Source organism: Pongo pygmaeus, chromosome 23 (assembly GCF_028885625.2).
Source record: "Pongo pygmaeus isolate AG05252 chromosome 23, NHGRI_mPonPyg2-v2.0_pri, whole genome shotgun sequence".
Classification (NCBI taxonomy): Eukaryota; Metazoa; Chordata; class Mammalia; order Primates; family Hominidae; genus Pongo; species Pongo pygmaeus.
Genome location: NC_085931.1, coordinates 61,339,698 through 61,358,263, shown reverse-complemented (window position 1 = coordinate 61,358,263; position 18,566 = coordinate 61,339,698). Strand labels below are relative to the sequence as shown.

The 18,566-nt window shown below is 53.8% G+C and overlaps 1 protein-coding gene across 9 annotated transcripts in view; it reads right to left on the bottom strand.

Annotated features, from left to right (window-relative positions):
- Positions 1-6,409: 6,409 nt before the first annotated feature.
- The window catches only part of MOV10L1 (Mov10 like RNA helicase 1), a 71,120-nt gene continuing 58,963 nt past the window's right edge, over positions 6,410-18,566 (bottom strand). Inside the window, exons 21-27 of one of the 9 annotated variants that reach the window (XM_054469823.2) lie at positions 17,939-18,103; positions 15,480-15,653; positions 10,500-10,649; positions 8,906-9,013; positions 7,850-7,987; positions 7,620-7,711; positions 6,410-7,297 (exon numbers count right to left, since the gene is read on the bottom strand). In XM_054469823.2, coding sequence (XP_054325798.2) covers positions 7,216-7,297; positions 7,620-7,711; positions 7,850-7,987; positions 8,906-9,013; positions 10,500-10,649; positions 15,480-15,653; positions 17,939-18,103 — 909 coding nt within the window. In that variant the 3' untranslated portion in view covers positions 6,410-7,215. Of the gene's footprint in view, positions 7,298-7,619; positions 7,712-7,849; positions 7,988-8,905; positions 9,014-9,415; positions 10,650-15,479; positions 15,654-17,938; positions 18,104-18,566 lie in introns of those variants that run through there. The other 8 variants (XM_054469824.2, XM_054469825.2, XM_063663308.1 and 5 more) reach the window with 8 other exon arrangements.

The window sequence follows — 18,566 nt, the reverse complement described above, 5'->3', positions numbered from 1 at the left end:
AGTAGCCGGAGGCGCGCGGCGGGAGCGGGGCTGGCCGGGCGCGGAGCCCGCGGCGGGGTTTGGGGGTCGCTCCGCCGCCGCCCCCGGGGTCAGGGGTCGGGCGGCCCGGGGGTGGGGGGCACAGGAGCCGCCCGCCTCCGCCGCAGCCCGCCCCCGCCCTGGCGCATGCCTCCGGCGGGGGCGGCGGCGGGATCCCAGCCCGGAGCGCGGGCGGCGGCTGCTGTCCCTGCCTGGGGCCGGCGGCCCCGCTCCCGCCGCGGGGAGGAGGCTGTTTACCTGCGGCGACTCCGCGGCGTGGCTCCGCCCCCACCCCGCTCCCCGCCACGCAGATGCGGCGCGGGCGATGACTTTGCAGAAAATATTTAAATGAAATGAAATGAATGAGTAATGACCGGTCCCTCTTCCTGGGAACTCGGGGTGGCTGGGTGGGGGCTGCCCCGGCCCACGGAAGGGTGCGCAGGGGTGGGGGCGGTCCTGCGGGGCTCCGGGACGGGGCGGGGGCGCCGCTCGGTGGCGACGTGAGGACTGGGCGCGCGCTGGGGCTGCCCCTGTCGCACCGCAGGGCCCTTCGCCCAGCCCGGGGCGCAGAGGGGGCTTCCTCGCCTGGGCCCCCGACCTGCCCCGGCCGCGCCCCGCTGTGGGCCCGGAGGTTCCCGCGCTCCTGAGGTGCTGCGGCCACGGGCGGGGAGGCCGGCGCCCTCTTCTCCGGGCTCGGGCGCCCGTGCACGGACAATGAGGGCATCTCCCCGCCCCACACCCTCCACTGCAGCCCCGGCCCCACCCGACCCCCCCACCCATTCCCCCCAGTCCCGCCGCCGTGAGTGACCCCATCACCCCCGCTCCTGCAGCGTGCACCTCCTTCCCCCACGCCCTATCCCGTCTACTGTTCCACATCCGTTCCCGGGGCCTGTGCCAGCTCAGGGGGTCCCCGCCGCCTCCCTGACCTTCATTCCCTCGGCACCCCACAGCCCTGCCCTCCGTCCTGTTCTTCCTGGGGAGCCGGGGGTCTGGCTTCAGACGTGGGCGCATCCCGCGTGATCTCTGCCCACAGGGCCCTCTTCGAGGCAGCGGTTTTCCCTCGTGCAGGTCCCCTTCCTACTATACCAGGACGTACGTGCACGATCTTTCATATAAAAGATTTAGCGTGATTGGTGTTTTAAGTTCATTCAATAATTCATTCCAAAAATGTATTTTGAGCCCGTGTTCACAGGCCGGGCCACTGCTGTGAGCAAACCAGGAGGTCCCCCTGCCTCCCTGGGCTGCGGAGGGGATGTGTGTCTGCTTTGACCTTTCACGCTGTCTGCGTTTTTAAAGATCCTTGCATGTTTTCTGAGGGATGCCAGCCCATGGCTTCCAGCAAACTTCATCCTGAGGCAGGCAGTTCAGCCACATCCAATCCCAGCACCCAACCACCTAGTCACCCCAGATAAACCCAGTCACCCCAAATAACCCAGGCACCTCCAGATAAATCACCCCTAGCAGATAACCCAGTCACCCCTGACAACCCAGGCACCCCAGATAAACCAATTCACCCCCAGATAACAGTCACCCCTACCAGATAACCCAGTCACTGCCAGATACACCAGTCACCTCCCTAATAACCCAGTCACCTCTCACATAACCTATTCATCCCAGATAACCCAGTCACTGCCAGATAACCGTCACCCCAGAGAACCCAGCCACCCCTCACATAACCAAGTCACCCCCCCGACAACTCAATCACTCCCAGATAACCCAGTGCAGTGAGTTCCAGCCCCTCCGAGCGCCCCGAGTGTGGCTGCTGGGTGGGTGCCTTTGTTGTTCAGATACACTTTCTGCTTTCGCATGGGTGCCTCTCCATGCTTTCCAGAAGTGCTGGGTCAGTCCACGCTCTCACCATCCCTGTCTTCTTTCCAGCTCTCAGCCCTACCCACCTTCTAGTATCTGCCATTCTGGGGGGGCGGGGGGGGGCGTGTAGCTTCCAGGTGCTTTGAGTTTATTTATTTCTAGCGGGTTGTGTGCATGGTCTGTTCAAACCCTGAGCACTGCATCACTGGTCAGAGCTCACTGTAACCCTGAACTCCTGGGTTCAAGCAATCCCCCCACCTTGACCCCCCAAGTAGCTGGCATTACAGATGCACGCTGACACTACGCCCGGCTTTTTTTTAATTGTTACTATTATTATTATTTTTTTGAGACAGAGTCTTGCTCTGTTGCCTAGGCTGGAGCGCAGTGGCACCATCTCGGCTCACTGCAAGCTCCACCCCCGGGGTTCACACCATTCTCCTGCCTCAGCCTCCCAAGTAGCTGAGACTATAGGCGCCTGCCACCACGCCCAGCTAATTTTTTTGTATTTATTTATTTTTTTTAGTAGAGACGGGGTTTCACCATGTTACCCAGGATGGTCTTGATCTCCTGACCTCGTGATCCGCCCACCTCAGCCTCCCAAAGTGCTGGGATTACAGGTGTGAGCCACCGCACCCAGCAACTGTTACTACTATTTTTTGAGACAAGGTCTCACTCTGTTGCCCAACCTGGAGTGCGCCGGTAGGATCTTGGTTCACTGCAACCTCTGTCTCCTGGGCTCAAGGGATCCTCCCACCTCAGCCTCCTGAGTAGCTGGGACTGCAGGCATGCACCACCACACCTGGCTAATTTTTTTGATAGAGATGGGGTTCCGCCATGTTGCCTAGGTTGGTCTTGAATTCCTGGGCTCAAGTGATCCTCCTGCCTCAGCCTCCCAAAGTGTTGGGATTACAGGCATAAGCCACTGCACCTGGCCTTAAAATTTTTTTATCTGTAGAAACGGGGTCTCACTATATTGCCCAGGATGGTCTCAAACTCCTGATCCCCCCACCACCACCCCCCACAACCCGGCCTTGGCCTCCCACAGTGCTGGGATTGCAGGCGTGAGCCACGCTGGGATTGCAGGCTTGAGCCACTGCATCTGCTGCATTTGTTTTGCATGTTGCCCCCGCTGCCCGGGGCACCATCTGGGCCACAGCAGCTTTTCAGTGAACATGGATGGTTATGAGTGGGTGTGATCTTGCATGCCTGTTGAGCACCACTGGCCAGTCACTGTCTCGCAGAGGAAGCGGTGGGAGCTTCACAAGAAGAACGCCTGTGGCAGAGCCAGGGCCTGCTCAGCACCTTGGCTGCCATCCTCATTCCCGGTGAGTGGAACGGTGAGCAAACGTCCGTGATGACACCCTGGCCACCCAGCCTGTTCCCCTCCTCAGGAGGATGTGTGGCAGGAGTGAAGGGTCCACCCCTGCGGTCTTCCCAAATCCCGTATTGTGGGAGCACCTGCTTCTTTTTCTTGGTGATATATTAACATGAGATTTCAACACATGGAAGGATCTTGAAGACGATGAGGGCTGTGCAAAGCTTGTATTCCCATCTCTTTCTTTAAGCGAACAAGCTTTCTGAGCTATATCCATGAAGATGAAAAACAGGAAAAAAACTGACAACCTGTCTCATTTCCGCCCTAAGTAATATCTTCCCATGATGACATTAACTATTTGCAAATAAGCCCCATACGGATAATAATGCATTTCTGGTCAGGTGTGGTGGCTCATGCCTGTAATCCCAGCACTTTGGGAGGCTGAGGTGGGCAGATCAACTTTAGGTCAGGAGTTCAAGACCAGCCTGGTCAACATGGTGAAACCACATCTCTACTAAAAATACAAAAATTATCCGGGCATGGTGGCATACGCCTGTAATCCCAGCTACTCAGGAGGCTGAGGCAGGGGAATCGCTTGAATCTAGGAGGTGGAGGTTGCAGTGAGCCGAGATTGTGCCACTGCACTCCAGCCTGGGCGAGAGAATGAAACTCCATCTCCAAAAAAAAAAAAAAAAAAAAAAAAAAAAAAAGCATTTCTAGCTCAATTTTATTTTTGTTTATTATGAAAATTGGAAATGTATGCGTGTCATTTTGACTCGGTATTTATAATAATCGTAAGAATAACAATCGGCCAGATTGTTCCCATGTTAAGCCTCAGTGCTTGTATTTTGTCAGGGTACGCTGAGACTGGTGTTTGGTAGGGACAGGCCAGACCTTGCCACAGTAACAGACGTCAACAGCAGCTCAGGTTGTTTGGCCCCACACACTGCTCATAGGGAGACTGGGGGCTCTGTCCCGCCATCCTCAGCCTGACACGTGGCGGCCCTCGCCCCTGGTGTCCAGTGGGGAGCGGGGGTGAGCTGCCCTCTGCCTTCAGAGCCTTCGCATCAGTGATCTCACTGGCTTTACACACCTGTGGTGGTGAGGGAGGCGGGGGTGAAATCCCGTTCTGTGCCCAGGAGAAGAACAGAAAATATTTGTGATGCCCACACCTTTCAAACCTAACACATTTTGGATTAGGATACAAATATGGGGGGGAGTGGAATAGAAATATGAGTTCAAGGAAAAGAAGAAATAAACTTTCTAGCTGTGAAAGAACAGCTTGCTGGTGTCCTCTAAGTGGATGATAGTATCAAACTATAATGGCATTTTTTGTTCCACTGGATACACTGAAAAGGAAAATGGCAAGATTTGGCCGGGCGCGGTGGCTCACGCCTGTAACCCCAGCACTTTGGGAGGCCGAGGCAGGTGGATCACGAGGTCAGGAGATTGAGACCATCCTGGCTAACATGGTGAAACCCTGTCTCTACTAAAAATACAAAAAATTAGCTGGGCGCGGTGGCAGGCGCCTGTAGTCCCAGCTACTCGGGAGGCTGAGGCAGGAGAATGGCGTGAACCCGGGAGGCGGAGCTTGCAGTGAGCCGAGATTGCACCACTGCACTCCAGCCTGGGCGACAGAGCGAGACTCCGTCTCAAAAATAATAATAATAATAATAAAATAAAAAATGAAAATAAGTGAAATGGCAAGATTTATAATATGCTGTGACTTACATCATAAGCACATTTAAAACATGATGAAGAAAAATCTTAGATAACTACAAAAACGAGGGAAGAGATGCACTCCCTTAAGGTTTCATTTAGGGGACTCCAAGCACCAAAGTTTAAGACCTTTGTGTACCAGCCTGGCCAACATAGCGAGACTGTCTCTACAAATAATAATAAAAAATTAGCCAGGTGTGATGGCACACGCCTGTTATCTCAACTACTTGGGAGGTTGAGGTGGGCGGAACACTTGAGCCCAGGAAATCGAGACCAACCTGGGCAACATGGCGAAACCCTGTCTCTACAGAAAATTAGCCAGGTGTGATGGCATACACCTGTAGTGTCAGCTACTTGGGAGGCTAAGGTGGGAGGATCACCTGAGGCTGGGAGGTTGAGGATGCAATGAACCATGATTATGCCACTGCACTCCAGCCTGGGCATCAGAGCAAGACCCTGTCTCAAAAAAAGCCCCAAATCCTGTGCAGACGACACCTGCCCGCAGGCCCCACTTGCCTTTGCTTCCCTTGCCTTGCTTTGCAGGGATGCATGGCTGGCTGAGCAGTGCTGCCTTCCCTGTAGCCTGGGCCCCTCCAGGGCAGCCTCCTCACTGACCTCCTTCTCTTCCCCTCCCTCCCTGTCACCTGACAGCCTCCCTGCCACTCTTGCACCAGCAAACAGGTGCCCTGAGTCCTTTATAGAATGACCCTGCCTGGTCTCCTGCCACCCCGGGCACATGCCACATCATTGCTGAGGTGTCCCCCAGCTGAGGACACCTGCCCAGCCTCAACACTGGCTCCCCAAGTCTCTGCCCAAGAGCACTCCCTCGGGTGTGGGCCCCACACCTGCTTCTTGCGTCTCTCCCACCTGCCAGGACATCCTGGTCACTGAGCCCAGAGAGGTGTCCTCTCAGTGTCAGGGCTGACCCCACTGCTCCCCTCACCTGGGTCAGAAAAGTCCGCAGACTCCCTGGGGGGCATCCCTTCGATTTGGGGTTGACAGGATGGAGAGGTCCTTGCCCCAGGACTTCTGCTCTGCAGAGTCCAGCAAACGCTGGCTGCAGGAGCACTGGGTACAGCGGCCTCCACGCATGGGGGCTCTGCCTGGGCCTCCACGCACCCCTTAGCACAGCAATGACAGCTCTGCCTGGAGAAACCCTTCAATTCCTAAACACAACTCATGCAGAAGCCACAGCAGGTGATGCCGCATGCAGTCCTGGGCCCTGACATGACGCCGCCTGTCTGGAAAGTGCTTCCTCCTACATCAAGTACTCCCTGGAGTTGTGACCACAGATCTTAGCATCACCCACAAGTTTAGTAAAGAGACATGATCCCTGGTGTCTTGAGACTTTCAGGAGACAGTGGTTTCTGCTTGCCAGGCAGATGCTACATCTAAGTGGAGACACTGAGCATTTGTTTCCCGGGAGCGAATCATGGGGGAGGGGGTGGGGGAGGGGGGGTGGAGGAGGGTGGAGGGCAAGGCTCCCAAACTTTGAGGTGGGCCAAGCCCGCACCCTTTGAGGTGGCTCCTGGTCTGTCTCGCTGTGGGGATGGCGGGCATAGGCCAGGGAAGACCCCCTGTAAAGCGGCGTTGGCCTCCTCTGGGGCCCTGGGTGTATGTGGGCGGCATCTCCGAGCCCGGGGGTCCTGTGTTCCGGCCAGGCTGCTGTACTGAGACCCGGCACCAGGCTGAGGACAGTGCAGGGCTCACCCCAAGCGTTCTTCCTGCCACTGCTCTGCTCCTCCTGGCCTGAGGTGCGTCGCCCATCTCCACGTGTTTTATTTCTGGCCCAGAGATGTGTTCTAAGGACCCCTAAAGGGTCCAGGCCTGTACCCAGGAACCCGCCCAGCTGCAAACTCCCAGGAGCACTGGGCCTAGGGCAGGCCTGAGTGCCACCCCCACCACCCTGGCCCCATGTACAGCCTCAGGCCCTGTGGGCTCTATTTGCCTGGTCCATGGCCCTGGCGCTCTGCTGAGTGGAGCTGGCAGCCTTGCCTGGAGCCTGACACGCGGCTAGTTCCGGCGAAGTGCACAGCAAGCCATCTCCAAAAACTGCGCCAGCACGAAACCCTGTTCACCACTGACACGGGCACACATCTCGAGGTGGAAAGGCTGCTGGGGGTAACTCGAGGATTTATTTCAGGGTAGGCGGCAGTGACTGCCCTGTGGCAGGAACAGGCTGGCATATGCCAAAGTCAGGGCAGCAGCGGCTGCGTCCAACCTGGCAGCCCCACACCCACACACGAACCCTGCCTGGCTGCGAGACAAGGGCGGGCCACAGGAGCCACGGAGCAGACAGTACGGCAACGTGGCCAGGCCGAGCACATGGCCTCCGTGCTGTCAGCCACTGCAGATCAGCTGGGCTCCTGATGCTTCTCTGGTCCTGTGGATTCTGGCACCACTGTGTAGGAGGGGTCTGCCACCCCCTCGCCACAGCTGTAGACAGAGGAGAAGCGGATGGCCAGTGAGTCAGGCTCCCACAGCGGGCTGGGAGCTGCACTCTTTTCCCAATGTGGGTTTTACAAGGGGACTTAGTTTACCCGGTTAGCCTATGTGGGAAAGGTGACATGTCCCCAAATGTCCCCAAATGTCCAGGAAACAGTGGCGGCTGCAGCCCAGGATGAGGTGAGGAAGGTGGTCGGCAGAGGGCTAAGGCTGCAGGTGAGTAAGTGGATGGGGGTGACGGGAGCAGGGGAGGGCAGGCTAGAGCACGTCCTAGAGCCAGCCTGACTTTGAGGAAGACAGCAGAAGCGCTCACTTTTGCAGAGACTGCAGTTCAGAAGGTAAATCGCATCCCATGTAAACACCGTTCGTAATACTGTATTCCAGCAAAGCACCAAAACAGGGGTCCTGTTGGCAATAACAATTAGCCTGGTGTGAGAGCAAGTGAAGGCCCCATGTCTCCTGGTGCCGTGTACGTCTCATCCCGAGTGAACTGGACCCTCCCTCCTTAAGTGATCACAGCCCACCCAGTGCCTGAAAACTCACTCGAACGAGAACATGGGGGTTTCCCAGCACTATCAGCAAAGCTTTGGGTCTGGTGATTGCAACATTAAATCTTTTTGAGTTGGACAAGAAACCCAAAAAATATCGATCATCTTCAAATCTATCTTCATTTGACCGTACCTAAAAGCACACAGAGATGAATAAAAATGGCACTTGAAGTTTCTGGGGGGCATGAAGAGAAACTCTTGATATATGAAAACACTTAAAAATGTTAAATAGCAGAATGACCTCATTTTTGGTTCAAAAAGAAACAGGAGGCCGGGCGCGGTGACTCACGCCTGTAATCCCAGCACTTTGGGAGGCTGAGGCGGGAGGATCACGAGATCAGGAGATCGAGACCATCCCGGCTAACACGGTGAAACCCCGTCTCTACTAAAAATACAAAAAAAAATTAGCTGGGCGTGGTGGCGGGTGCCTGTAGTCCCAGCTACTCGGGAGGCTGAGGCAGGAGAATGGCATGAACCCAGGAGGCGGAGCTTGCAGTGAGCCAAGATCGGGCCACTGCACTCCAGCCTGGGCGACAGAGCGAGACGCCACGTCAAAAAAAAAAAAAAAAAAAAAAAAAAAAAAAAAAAAAAGAAAAGAAACAGGAGGAGGAGGCGGGGAGGGGAAGAATGGGGAGGAGGAAGGGCAGCAGAAAGGGATGGGTCTCATTGCACTCCATCTGCAGACAGGGAGCCCTCTTACACTTGTGGCTGTCTGGATGGCGGGGTCTTAGGGGCTCTCCTGCGGGTACCTGCCCTCCCACTCTCTGTTCCTCAGCTGCCTGTTCTTCCAACTTCGTGTCCCTCCTTCTCCAAGGCATTCACCATGTCTTCCTGGGTCCCTTCTCTTCATTTTCCTGTGTCTTAGAGTATTGTTTTAAAAGACCTTCCCACAGCCACTGCTTACGATGGCTCCTGGGCCTAGGTAGTCTCCGCCTGCAGCTGCTTCTCTGGGCTGGGAATCGGCCTCTGCCCCTTTAGATCTGAAGCCCCCAGAACCCCCAGGGCAGCAAGCGCCTGACTGGCCATCCCCACGGAGAACAGGGATACCTACGGTGGAAATGATGATGACCAGATACTCTTGTCCTTGAAACTCCTCTACCGATCCAACCTTTATATCCATCAGATCAACATTACGCAAAAGAATTCTGATCTTCTCCACCTTGAGAACAGATTAAAAGAAAGACTAACGGTAACACTGTACAAATCCATTTCTTTTCTTTTCCTTTTTTTTTTTTTGAGACGGAGTCTTACTCTGTCACCCAGGCTGGAGTGCAGTGGCATGATCTCGGCTCACTGCAACCTCTGCCTCCCGGGTTCAAGCAATTCTCCTGCCTCAGCCTCCTGAGCGGCTGGGATTATGGGCACGTGCCACCACGCCCAGCTAATTTTTTGTATTTTTTAGTAGAGAGAGGGTTTCACCATATTGGCCAGGCTGGTCTCGAACTCCTGACCTTGTGATCTGCCTACCTCGGCCTCCCACCTTGTGATCCGCCTACCTCAGCCTCCCAAAGTTCTGGGATTACAGGCATGAGCCACCGCGCCCGGCATGTACAAATCCATTTCTTTACACATCACAGCGTAAACCAAATATTGGCCAATGTGCAATATTGTTTTTTAATTCTTTATTGCTTTCTTCTCATCTGAATTGATTAGAACACAAATTGCAGTTTTAGTTAAACTGAGGACGGGGGACAATGCTTACTAGGAAAGCCAAGTTTCATGTGGAAAATCCTCCCTCCCCACAAGCACACATCAAGGATGGAGGAAATCCTTCAGGAGAAACGAGATGCGTGTCTGCTGCATATAGCTGAGGTGTGTGTCTCAGCAGGATGGCACCTACAAGCTGAGGTTAAGACACCAGGACACTGGCTGTGTGATGTTTGGCAACTTACTTGTCTCCACAAGCCTTCGTAATCTCTGTACCTCTGGGAGAACTAAGCACTCACCTCTTGAGGCCCCGAGGTCAGAAAAAAGGAAACATAACATCTGTGAAGGGCTCTGCGGTCAGCACACACATGGTACAGGTGATCTGTTACTGTGATGGCCTAGGGGACCCACCTTTTATTCTGTATTTTGGGGGTTCTTTCCAAGTTCTGCTTGGTGGTGTGAACACCACAGGGACACATGCTTCACGAACGAAACCTGGTGTTCAGCATGGGAGGCACCCGTGTCCCCACCAGAGCTCCAGGGCCACTGTGAACGTGTGAAGATGCTTCCTGGGACCAGCCCCTGGGGCCTGGGGACGCTAACTCTCCTATAATCACATCACAGAGTCATACGAAATGAGAAGCGTCCCATTCAAATATACCCAAAGTGCCCCCTTTGAGAAACACTGGGTTAGAGCTGGGGGTTGGCAAATGTTTTCCCAAAGGGCCAAATATCAAGAGACATATAAATGTAACCATTTAGAAATGTAAAAACTGTTATAGGCTCCGGCCATAGAAAAGCTGGCAGCTGCCTGGAACTGGCCCGTAGATGGCAGTTGGTTGACCTCTTATGTTGAACGACATTCAAGTGCGGTCCTGTTCCTTTAAAAACCTGCTGCTGCTCACAAGGAGCTTGTTCCTGCCTCTGTGGAGCTGCAGGAGCCAAGGAGCAGGGCTGCAGGGACCTCACAGAGCCCGGCGTGCCTGGGCAGGGCGTACCTGCTTCCGGTAGGGCGTGATGACGCCAATGTCGCTGGCAGACACCTGACTGGAGATGCTCTGGGCCAGGAGGCAGCAGTAGCGCAGGACCTGGACGGCCTCGGCCGGGTTGAACCACGATGGGCTTTTTCCCTCCCGTGCCTCACTGCCCTGGGTTGATGAGGAGAGGAAACCTACTTTACTTCATGAATATTCACCAGAAGGCTACAATCCAGGAGCTGAAGTCGGTGCTGGGAATACACACTGAATATGACAGAATAAATCCCTGCTCTTGTGCAGAACTTACATGTGAGCAGGGCAGATGGCATATGTTAAATAACGATGAAATGGCTCACAGTCGTGCTAAATGCTACAGAGGAGGACGGGTCACATAAGTCCGCCACTCGGGTCTGAGCCCCGGAATGGAGGGCTGGCTGGTATTTCTCATTTTTTTTTTTTTTTTTTTGATATTAGACCTTTGATATAGCTACTTCTCATCTTGAAAATACTCTTCCTTAGAAAACATTAATGAGATATACTAACATAAAAGACAGACATATAGATCAACAGGGTAGAACGGAGAACCTAGAAATAAACCCTTGCGTATATGGCCGGATGACTTTTGACAAGGGTGCCAGGACAGTTTTTCAACCAATGCTGCTGGAAAAACTAGAGAGCCACACGAAAAGGATGAAGATGGACCCTCACCTGACACCACCTGGAAACGTAAACTCAAGGTGGATCGAAGATCTAAACCTAAGATCTAAATCCATAAAATTCTTGGAGGAAAACATGGAAAAAGCCCCACGATGTTGGGTTTGGCAATGATTTCTTGGATACGACACCAAAGCCACTGGCAATAACTAAAAGGGATATGCTGGACTACATCCAAATGGAAAATGTCTGGGCATCAACGGACGCAGCCAACAATGTGAAAAGATAATCTGCGGAGGGGGAGAAAACCTTTGCAAATAGCATATAAGAAGTTAATATCCAAAACTATGAGGAAGTCTTAAACTCACTGACAAAAAGCGACCCAATTAAATATGGGCAAAGGACCTGAATTCTCCAAAGGAGACATACAGATGGCCAACAGGTACATGAAAAGCTGCTCAATGTCACAAATCATTGGGGAAATGCAAATCAAAACTACAGCGAGCTACACCTCACTCCCACTAAAGATGGCTACTATAAAACAACCCAGAAAATAAGTGGTGAGGACGTGGCGAAACCGGAACCCTGCGCACTGCTGCTGGGGTAGGAAATGCTGCAGTTACTGTGGAAAGCAAGATGATGGTTTCTCAAAAAATTAAGACTAGAATTACCAACAATTCCACTTCCGGGTATGTACCCATGAGGACTGAAAGCAGGGTCTCAAATAGATATCTGTACACCTGTTGTAGCAGCACTACTCACAATAGTCAAACGTCTGCAGTCCAAGTGTCCACTGATAGATGAACTGATAAGCCAAGTGTGGTGTATACAAACAATACAATGTTACTCAGCCCCCAAAAGGGAGGAAATTCTGACACACACCACAACATGGATGAACCTTGAGGACGTGATGCTCAGTGCAATAAGCCAGTCACAGAAGGACAAACACTCCATGATTAATTCCACTTGTATGAAGCACCTAGAACAGCTGAATTCATAGAGTCAGAAAGTAGAATGGTGGCTGCTAGGGGCTGCAGGGAAGAAAGTTACTGTTTCATGGGTATAGAATTTTAATACTGCAAGATAAAAGTTCTGGAGACTGCAAAACAATGTGAATATACTTAACACCATTAAACTTTACACTTAAAAATGGAGTCCGGGCGTGGTGGCTCACGCCTGTAATCCCAGCACTTTGGGAGGCCGAGGTGGGCAGATCACTTGAGGTCAAGAGTTCGAGACCAGCCTGGCCAACATGGTGAAACCCCGTCTCTACTAAAAATACAAAAATTAGCTGGGCATGGTGGGGCATGCCTGTAGTCCCAGCTGCTCGGGAGGCTGAGGCATGAGAACTGCTTGAACCTGGGAGGCGGAGGTTGCAGTGAGCCAAGATCATGCCACTGTACTCCAGCCTGGGTGACAGAGTGAGACAACTGTCTCAAAAAAAAAAAAAAAAGGTTTTTAACATGACAAATTTTATATTATGTGTACATTTATTTATGAATGAATGAATGAATGAATGAGACAGGGTTTCACTCTGTCGCCCAGACTAAAGTGCCAGGGCATGATCACAGTTCACTGCAACCTCAACCTCCCCAGGCTCAGGTGATCCTCCCACCTCAGCCTCCTGAGTAGCTGGGACTACAAGTGTGCACCACCATGCCCGGATAATTTTTGTATTTTTTGTAGAGATAGGGTCTTGCTATGTTGTCCTGGCTGTTCTTGAACTCCTGGGCTCAAGCAATCTGCCTGCCTTGGCCTCCTACGTCCGGCCCTAGAATTTAAAAAAGTGACCACCAGGCTGGGTGCGGTGGCTCACGCCTATAATCCCAGCACTTTGGGAGGCCAAAGCGGGCAGATCACGAGGTCAGGAGTTCGAGACCAGCCGGGCCAACATGGTGAAACCCCGTCTCTACTAAAAATACAAAAATTAGCCAGACGTGGTGGCAGGCACCTGTAGTGCCAAATCCTTGGGAGTCTGAGGCATGAGAATTGCTTGAAACTGGGAGGCAGAAGTTGCAGTGAGCCAAGATTGCACCACTGCACTCCAGCCAGGGTGACAGAACAAAACCCTGTCTCAAAACAAAACAGACAAACAAACAAAAACCCCAAAAAGTGACCGCCAGATAAAGCAGTAAAAATACAAAAATTAGTTGGACGTGGTGGCAGGTGCCTGTAGTCCCAGCTACGTGGGAGGCTGAGGCATGAGAATCGCTTGAACCTGGAAGGCGGAGGTTGCAGTGAGCCGAGATTGGCACCACTGCACTCCAGCTGGGGTGAAAGAGCAAAACTGTCACACAAAAAAACAACAAAAAACCCCATAAAACAAAACCCAAAAAAGTGACCACCAGATAAAGCAGTAAGAATTAATTTTGCTGTTGTTAAACCATTAACTTACTCATTTACTGTAAATAATAAATGACTGAAGAAACTTAAAAGATTAATGTGATGGAAACTTATAGCAGAAACTTCTAAATTGAGAAATAATTCAATGAATAGCAACCAATCAACTAGAAAAAATCAGGAAATAAAATAACTAAGAAAGATAAAGAAGAAATAATGTGAAATTACTATAGACTGGGCTGGTTTATGTCACTAAAAGCAAACTGACTCCCAAAATGGATTAAATATAAAAACTTAGCTGCTCCTAAGAAATACAACAATAAAAAATGAAGAGGGCAAAGACATACCAGGTAAAAAGAAAAAAGTGGCAATGTTAATACTACGAGGTGGAATTTAAGACTAATACACATGACAATATGGAAGGATATTACATAATAAGGAAGATAAAGCAATGATAAATTATATGCATGAAACACAGCAGTTAAAATTCGTTAAGACAAGAACGATCAGAAACCCAAGGATAATTTGATGAGGAGCACAACGAGAACGAGAGGCTTCATGACTCTTCTCCGCCATGGCCTACCTGGTGGACAGATCCTAGGCCGGGACACAGAGCTGCTGAGTGACAGCCTCCATGCATTTATTTATATAGTTTTTAGAGTCAGGGTCTCACTCTGTCGCCTGGGCTGAGGTACAGTGGTGCAATCATAGCTCACTGCAGCCTCAATCTCCTGGGCTCAAGCGATCCTCCTGCCTCAGCCTCCCAAGTAGCCGGGACCAAAGGCACATGCCACCATGCTCAGTTAATTAAAAAAAAAAATTTTTTTTTTTTAAGAGATGGGAGTTTCACTGTGTTGCCCAGGCTAATCTTGAACTCCCAGGCTCAAGCAATCCTCCTGCCTTGGCCTCCCAAAGTGCTGGGGTTACAGGTGAGCCCCTGTGCCTGGCCACTAATGTGTTTTCCTGATACCCAGGAAAGCTTCTGAAGATGGGCAGAGCTAGCAGGACAGACAGCGGGAGACCACTGCTGGGGAGGGACCCGCCTCAGAGTGCACCATGTCTTGAGGTGTCCAGCTCACTGCAGATTCCCCTCAGGACCCCTTCCCTTCCAAATGTGAGAACCCCACAGCCGCCATACACATATCCCACCCCACTGCTTTGGACAGATCACAGACAGATTTTCTCCCTCAGGAACTTATGAAGAGCAACTGGGGGCCACTGCTGGGTGGGGCATGGAATGCAGAGGCCCCGAGGCAGCCGAGTGGTGTAACCTGGACCCCTGTCCTCCGGGGCCCGTGGCATGGAAGGGGCACTGGCACCAGGGTTCCCCGTGTGGCCCGGGTGCAGCCCTCACTGCAGATACCTTGAATGCCCCTTCTTCTGGGGCAGGGGGTTAATGCAAAACTTGATTTCTGCTCTAACTAAATTCCTAATACAAACTATCTCATTTTAGTGAATGCTTGTAATTTTGCTTGGCCACTCAGCATCTAACTCTGTCCCTCTGCGAGGCCTCGGAGAGGGGGTGGTGGCCTGTCACTCCTCAGGCCCCAGGCACAGGGCTCGGGCTCGCAGCTGCTGCCTTCCCTGCCGGGCTCTCTCCTGACAGCTCCAACCCTCGAGGGAAGCACCAGGAGGGAGGCGGCGGTGGCCTCTGGGAGCTTCCTGCGGCCCCAGGGTGTCCCCAGGCACATGGCCCTGAGAGCTTCCCCAGGCCTTCCAGAGCTCACTGGGCAGCTTCGCTTCTCTTGGAGCCCAGTGCTTGTCTGCTGTGACCACCTGAGAGTGGTGCCCATGATGCCCCCTTGGTGCCAGGCACAACTCATCTGGCAGGAGAAGTCGGCATCCATCTTGGGGGGCACAAGCCCCCGATGGCTTTTCACTCTCTGGAGACCAGCAGAACATCTGCCCCGCCACAGGCAGGTGACAGAGCCTCACCTGGGAGGAAGGACCTCCTGCCACACTGTCCTTACCCGACACAGTCACCTACAGGTTCAAGACACAACTCACCCGCACACCATGGAAGATGAGCGGGAAGCCTTTCTTAGGCAGCTTCTCCCAGCCCAGCAAAGAGGTCACCACTGTGGGGTCCGCACAGACCTCGAGTTCCCCATGGTAGAACAGCCGTGAGGGCAGTGTCAGCAGGGCCTCGTGGGACCGGTAGTTCTTCACCAGCTTTGTGACCTGCGAGGAGATGGTGATGGGTCACAAGGGGAAGGTGGTACCGGCACAGCTTCTGTCGAAGGAAAAGCGGCTCTGCACGGCAAACGTAAGGCCTGCCTGACTTCCAAGCCTGACTCTGCTCCTGCGCCCGTGTGTCGCCTGCCCCCAGACCAAGCCCTTGGATGATGGTCAAGCCAAGGGTTCATCTGAATAGAAAATGGGAACATCAGGAAGAAAAGGGTGTGACGGCTGCCCTCTGTTCCTCTCCTGGGTCTGGGTGTGGCTGAGGGGCCTCTTAAAGGTCTCCTGCCACCTGGAACCCAGCAGCCAGGTGGAGGGCAGGTGGATGCCTCCCTCGCGTGATGAGAGCTTCATCCTGGAAACAGCGTCTTGCTGGCCCACACAGCCCTGCCTCCGCTTGGCCACAGGGAAGGAAGAGCTCCTGGGCCCCTCGGCCAGGAGAGTATAGACACTGACTCTGGGGGCATGGCCAGCCCTGGGCGGGCCTGGCTGTGACTTCACTGATGCCGCTGAGGGTGGCTGTGATGTCACCAGTACATGGGACACCTTTACTGTCTGCCTCCAACTTGCCCGGGAAACTCACTCATGGCAGGCGCTCTTCCCCTGGTGCTGGTGTAAGCAGCCAGGGAGGGTCTCCAGGGACCACAGGAGTTCAACCAGTCAGAGCAATGCTCAGTCTTGACCCTGCTCATCATGTGACCCATGTGTTGGCATGAGGACTCGCTGCGTCTGTGCCGTGGGGAGCCGTCCTCTGCATGCAATGCTGCACCCTCTGCCCTCCTGTCACTGACTGTCCCTCGGGGAGACACTGCTGGGGAGAACACGCCTAGGGCTCTCCCTCCTTGGGATGAGTTAACAAAGCCCCTGCTGGTGAAAACCTGTGTTCCCACAGTGCTGTCTGTTACTCGCCAGATGACATTGGCATGAGAACGCTGTTATTGGCCCCATGAGTCCTCCGGACTCTGTCAAGCCTAACTAGAATGTGTCCAGCCTTCAACGTGCTACTCCAAACTCCAAATACGATCTAGAGTCACGGCACCTCTGCCTTAGTGTGTCCAGCCTTCAACGTGCTACTCCAAATTCCAAATGTGATCTAGAGTCACAGCACCTCTGCCTTAGTGTGTCCAGCCTTCAACGTGCTACTCCAAACTCCAAATGCGACCTAGAGTCACGGCACCTCTGCCTTAGCTCGACATGGGCAGCTGCTGGGGAAGAGGAAGGAAGCATGCAGCCTCCTGGGGTCACTGTGGCAGCCGCTCTGGTTGGAGGGTGCTGGACACTGCCCAGGCCCCGCACAGGACAAGGCCTTCACCTCCCGTGCGGCAGGGTCTTTCTGTACCTGTGGCCATGTGCCGCATGCACCTGCCCTGAAGGCTGTGTGGTGGGGACGGTGGTGATGGCAGCGTGCTGGTCTCTCCTGCTGCGGCCACGTCACCTGCACCCACACCTCCAGCAAAGCAGCTAGCGGGTGCAGGTGCACAGCGGCACTGGAGGATGAGGCAAACCTCTGGGGGGCAGCAGAGCTCTCAGGCGCCCTCTGGGCCCAGCAGCTCGCGGCCCGCCGTCTTCCCGGGGGCAGTTTCATGGCCTCCTGGCACAGCCGGTACCTGTCTTTCGGGTGGTCCCTCATGAGGCCCTCCTTGGCCTGAAGACCCCCACCTGCTCCCTACACTTGACAACCAAAAATGGGGTCCAGTCCTTTTCCCTGAAAGTCTGCCCATGGTAACTGCCCCTCATTTTCTGTTGATGTTAATACTGGCCATGGGAATCAGACGGAGACTGTTCTTCTGTGGGCTACAGGGGCTCACAAACTGAGGCTACTTGGTTCACTGTTTAATGACGGGCCCTGGAGGCCCAAGCTCAGTGTGCTGGGGGCTCCAAAGATGCAAATCCCAAAGCCCATCCCTCAGAATTTGGTACAAGGTTGGCTGAGAGCCCAGAACCTGCACTTCAGTGGGACCTCGGGGTTGGAGACCACTGAGGAGACACTGCCTGCAGTCAGTCTAGGGCAGGCTTTTTAAGTCACAAAAGTTACTTCCTGCTTTTCTTACATTAACAGAGTAACACAGATTTTAACTTATCTTACTGTATCTGACCCCAGAGTCTCAGCCATCAGCACCAGGCTGCAGTTTCTGCTGACAGGGGAGGTGCTGTGGTGGGTGCTCCCCTGCACTCTGCCCATGGATGGAGATGACTCAGGTGGACAGAAGGGTGAGCTGCTTGACTGCCCCGGAGCCTGTGTCTGCTTAGCTGGGGACCGGAACGTGCTGGCGTCTGTGACTCACCAACAGCGGGTTATGTGCGCCGCAAGCACCGAAAGCATTTTCGTCCCTCTGGTACGCGGGTCGAGACATCAGCCGTTCCAACAAGGACACGTTCAGCCCATAGGCCATGGCGAGTCTGGACTTAATGACTGGGCCGAGCTGCATGGGGTCTCCTGCTAGCACGATCTGCACACAGAGGGCCCGTCTCAGCTCACGCAGGGAGGGTGCCGCTGCCACTCCTACGGGCTCAGGTGGGAATGGGGCTGCGCGCACGACGGCCCCATGCTCGCTCTGGCTGCAGGGGACGACGGGAGGAACTGGGAGACCAGGGGATGCTGACAGGGCTTGGAGCCATCTCTCCCCGCATGCCCCTGAAGTCCTGCCATCTGCCCGGCTTCTGCAGCCTGGTTTTCTCTTCTGCGAATCTCTCAAAGTGGTAAGAGCCCCAAGGATGCTGTCTATCTTCTGGAAGCTTCTGCGTGGCTGGCCCTGGCCGCCATCCCACCTGCCCCTTCCCTCTTGTCCATGGTTGCCTTGACCTGGTGAGGCCGCCCTACGCCACTGCTCTGCCTGGACCAGTCCCTGCTCCCTCCTTAGGCGCCACCTTCATGCTCCGCCCCACAGTGCCTGGTGACTGGGACAGACATCT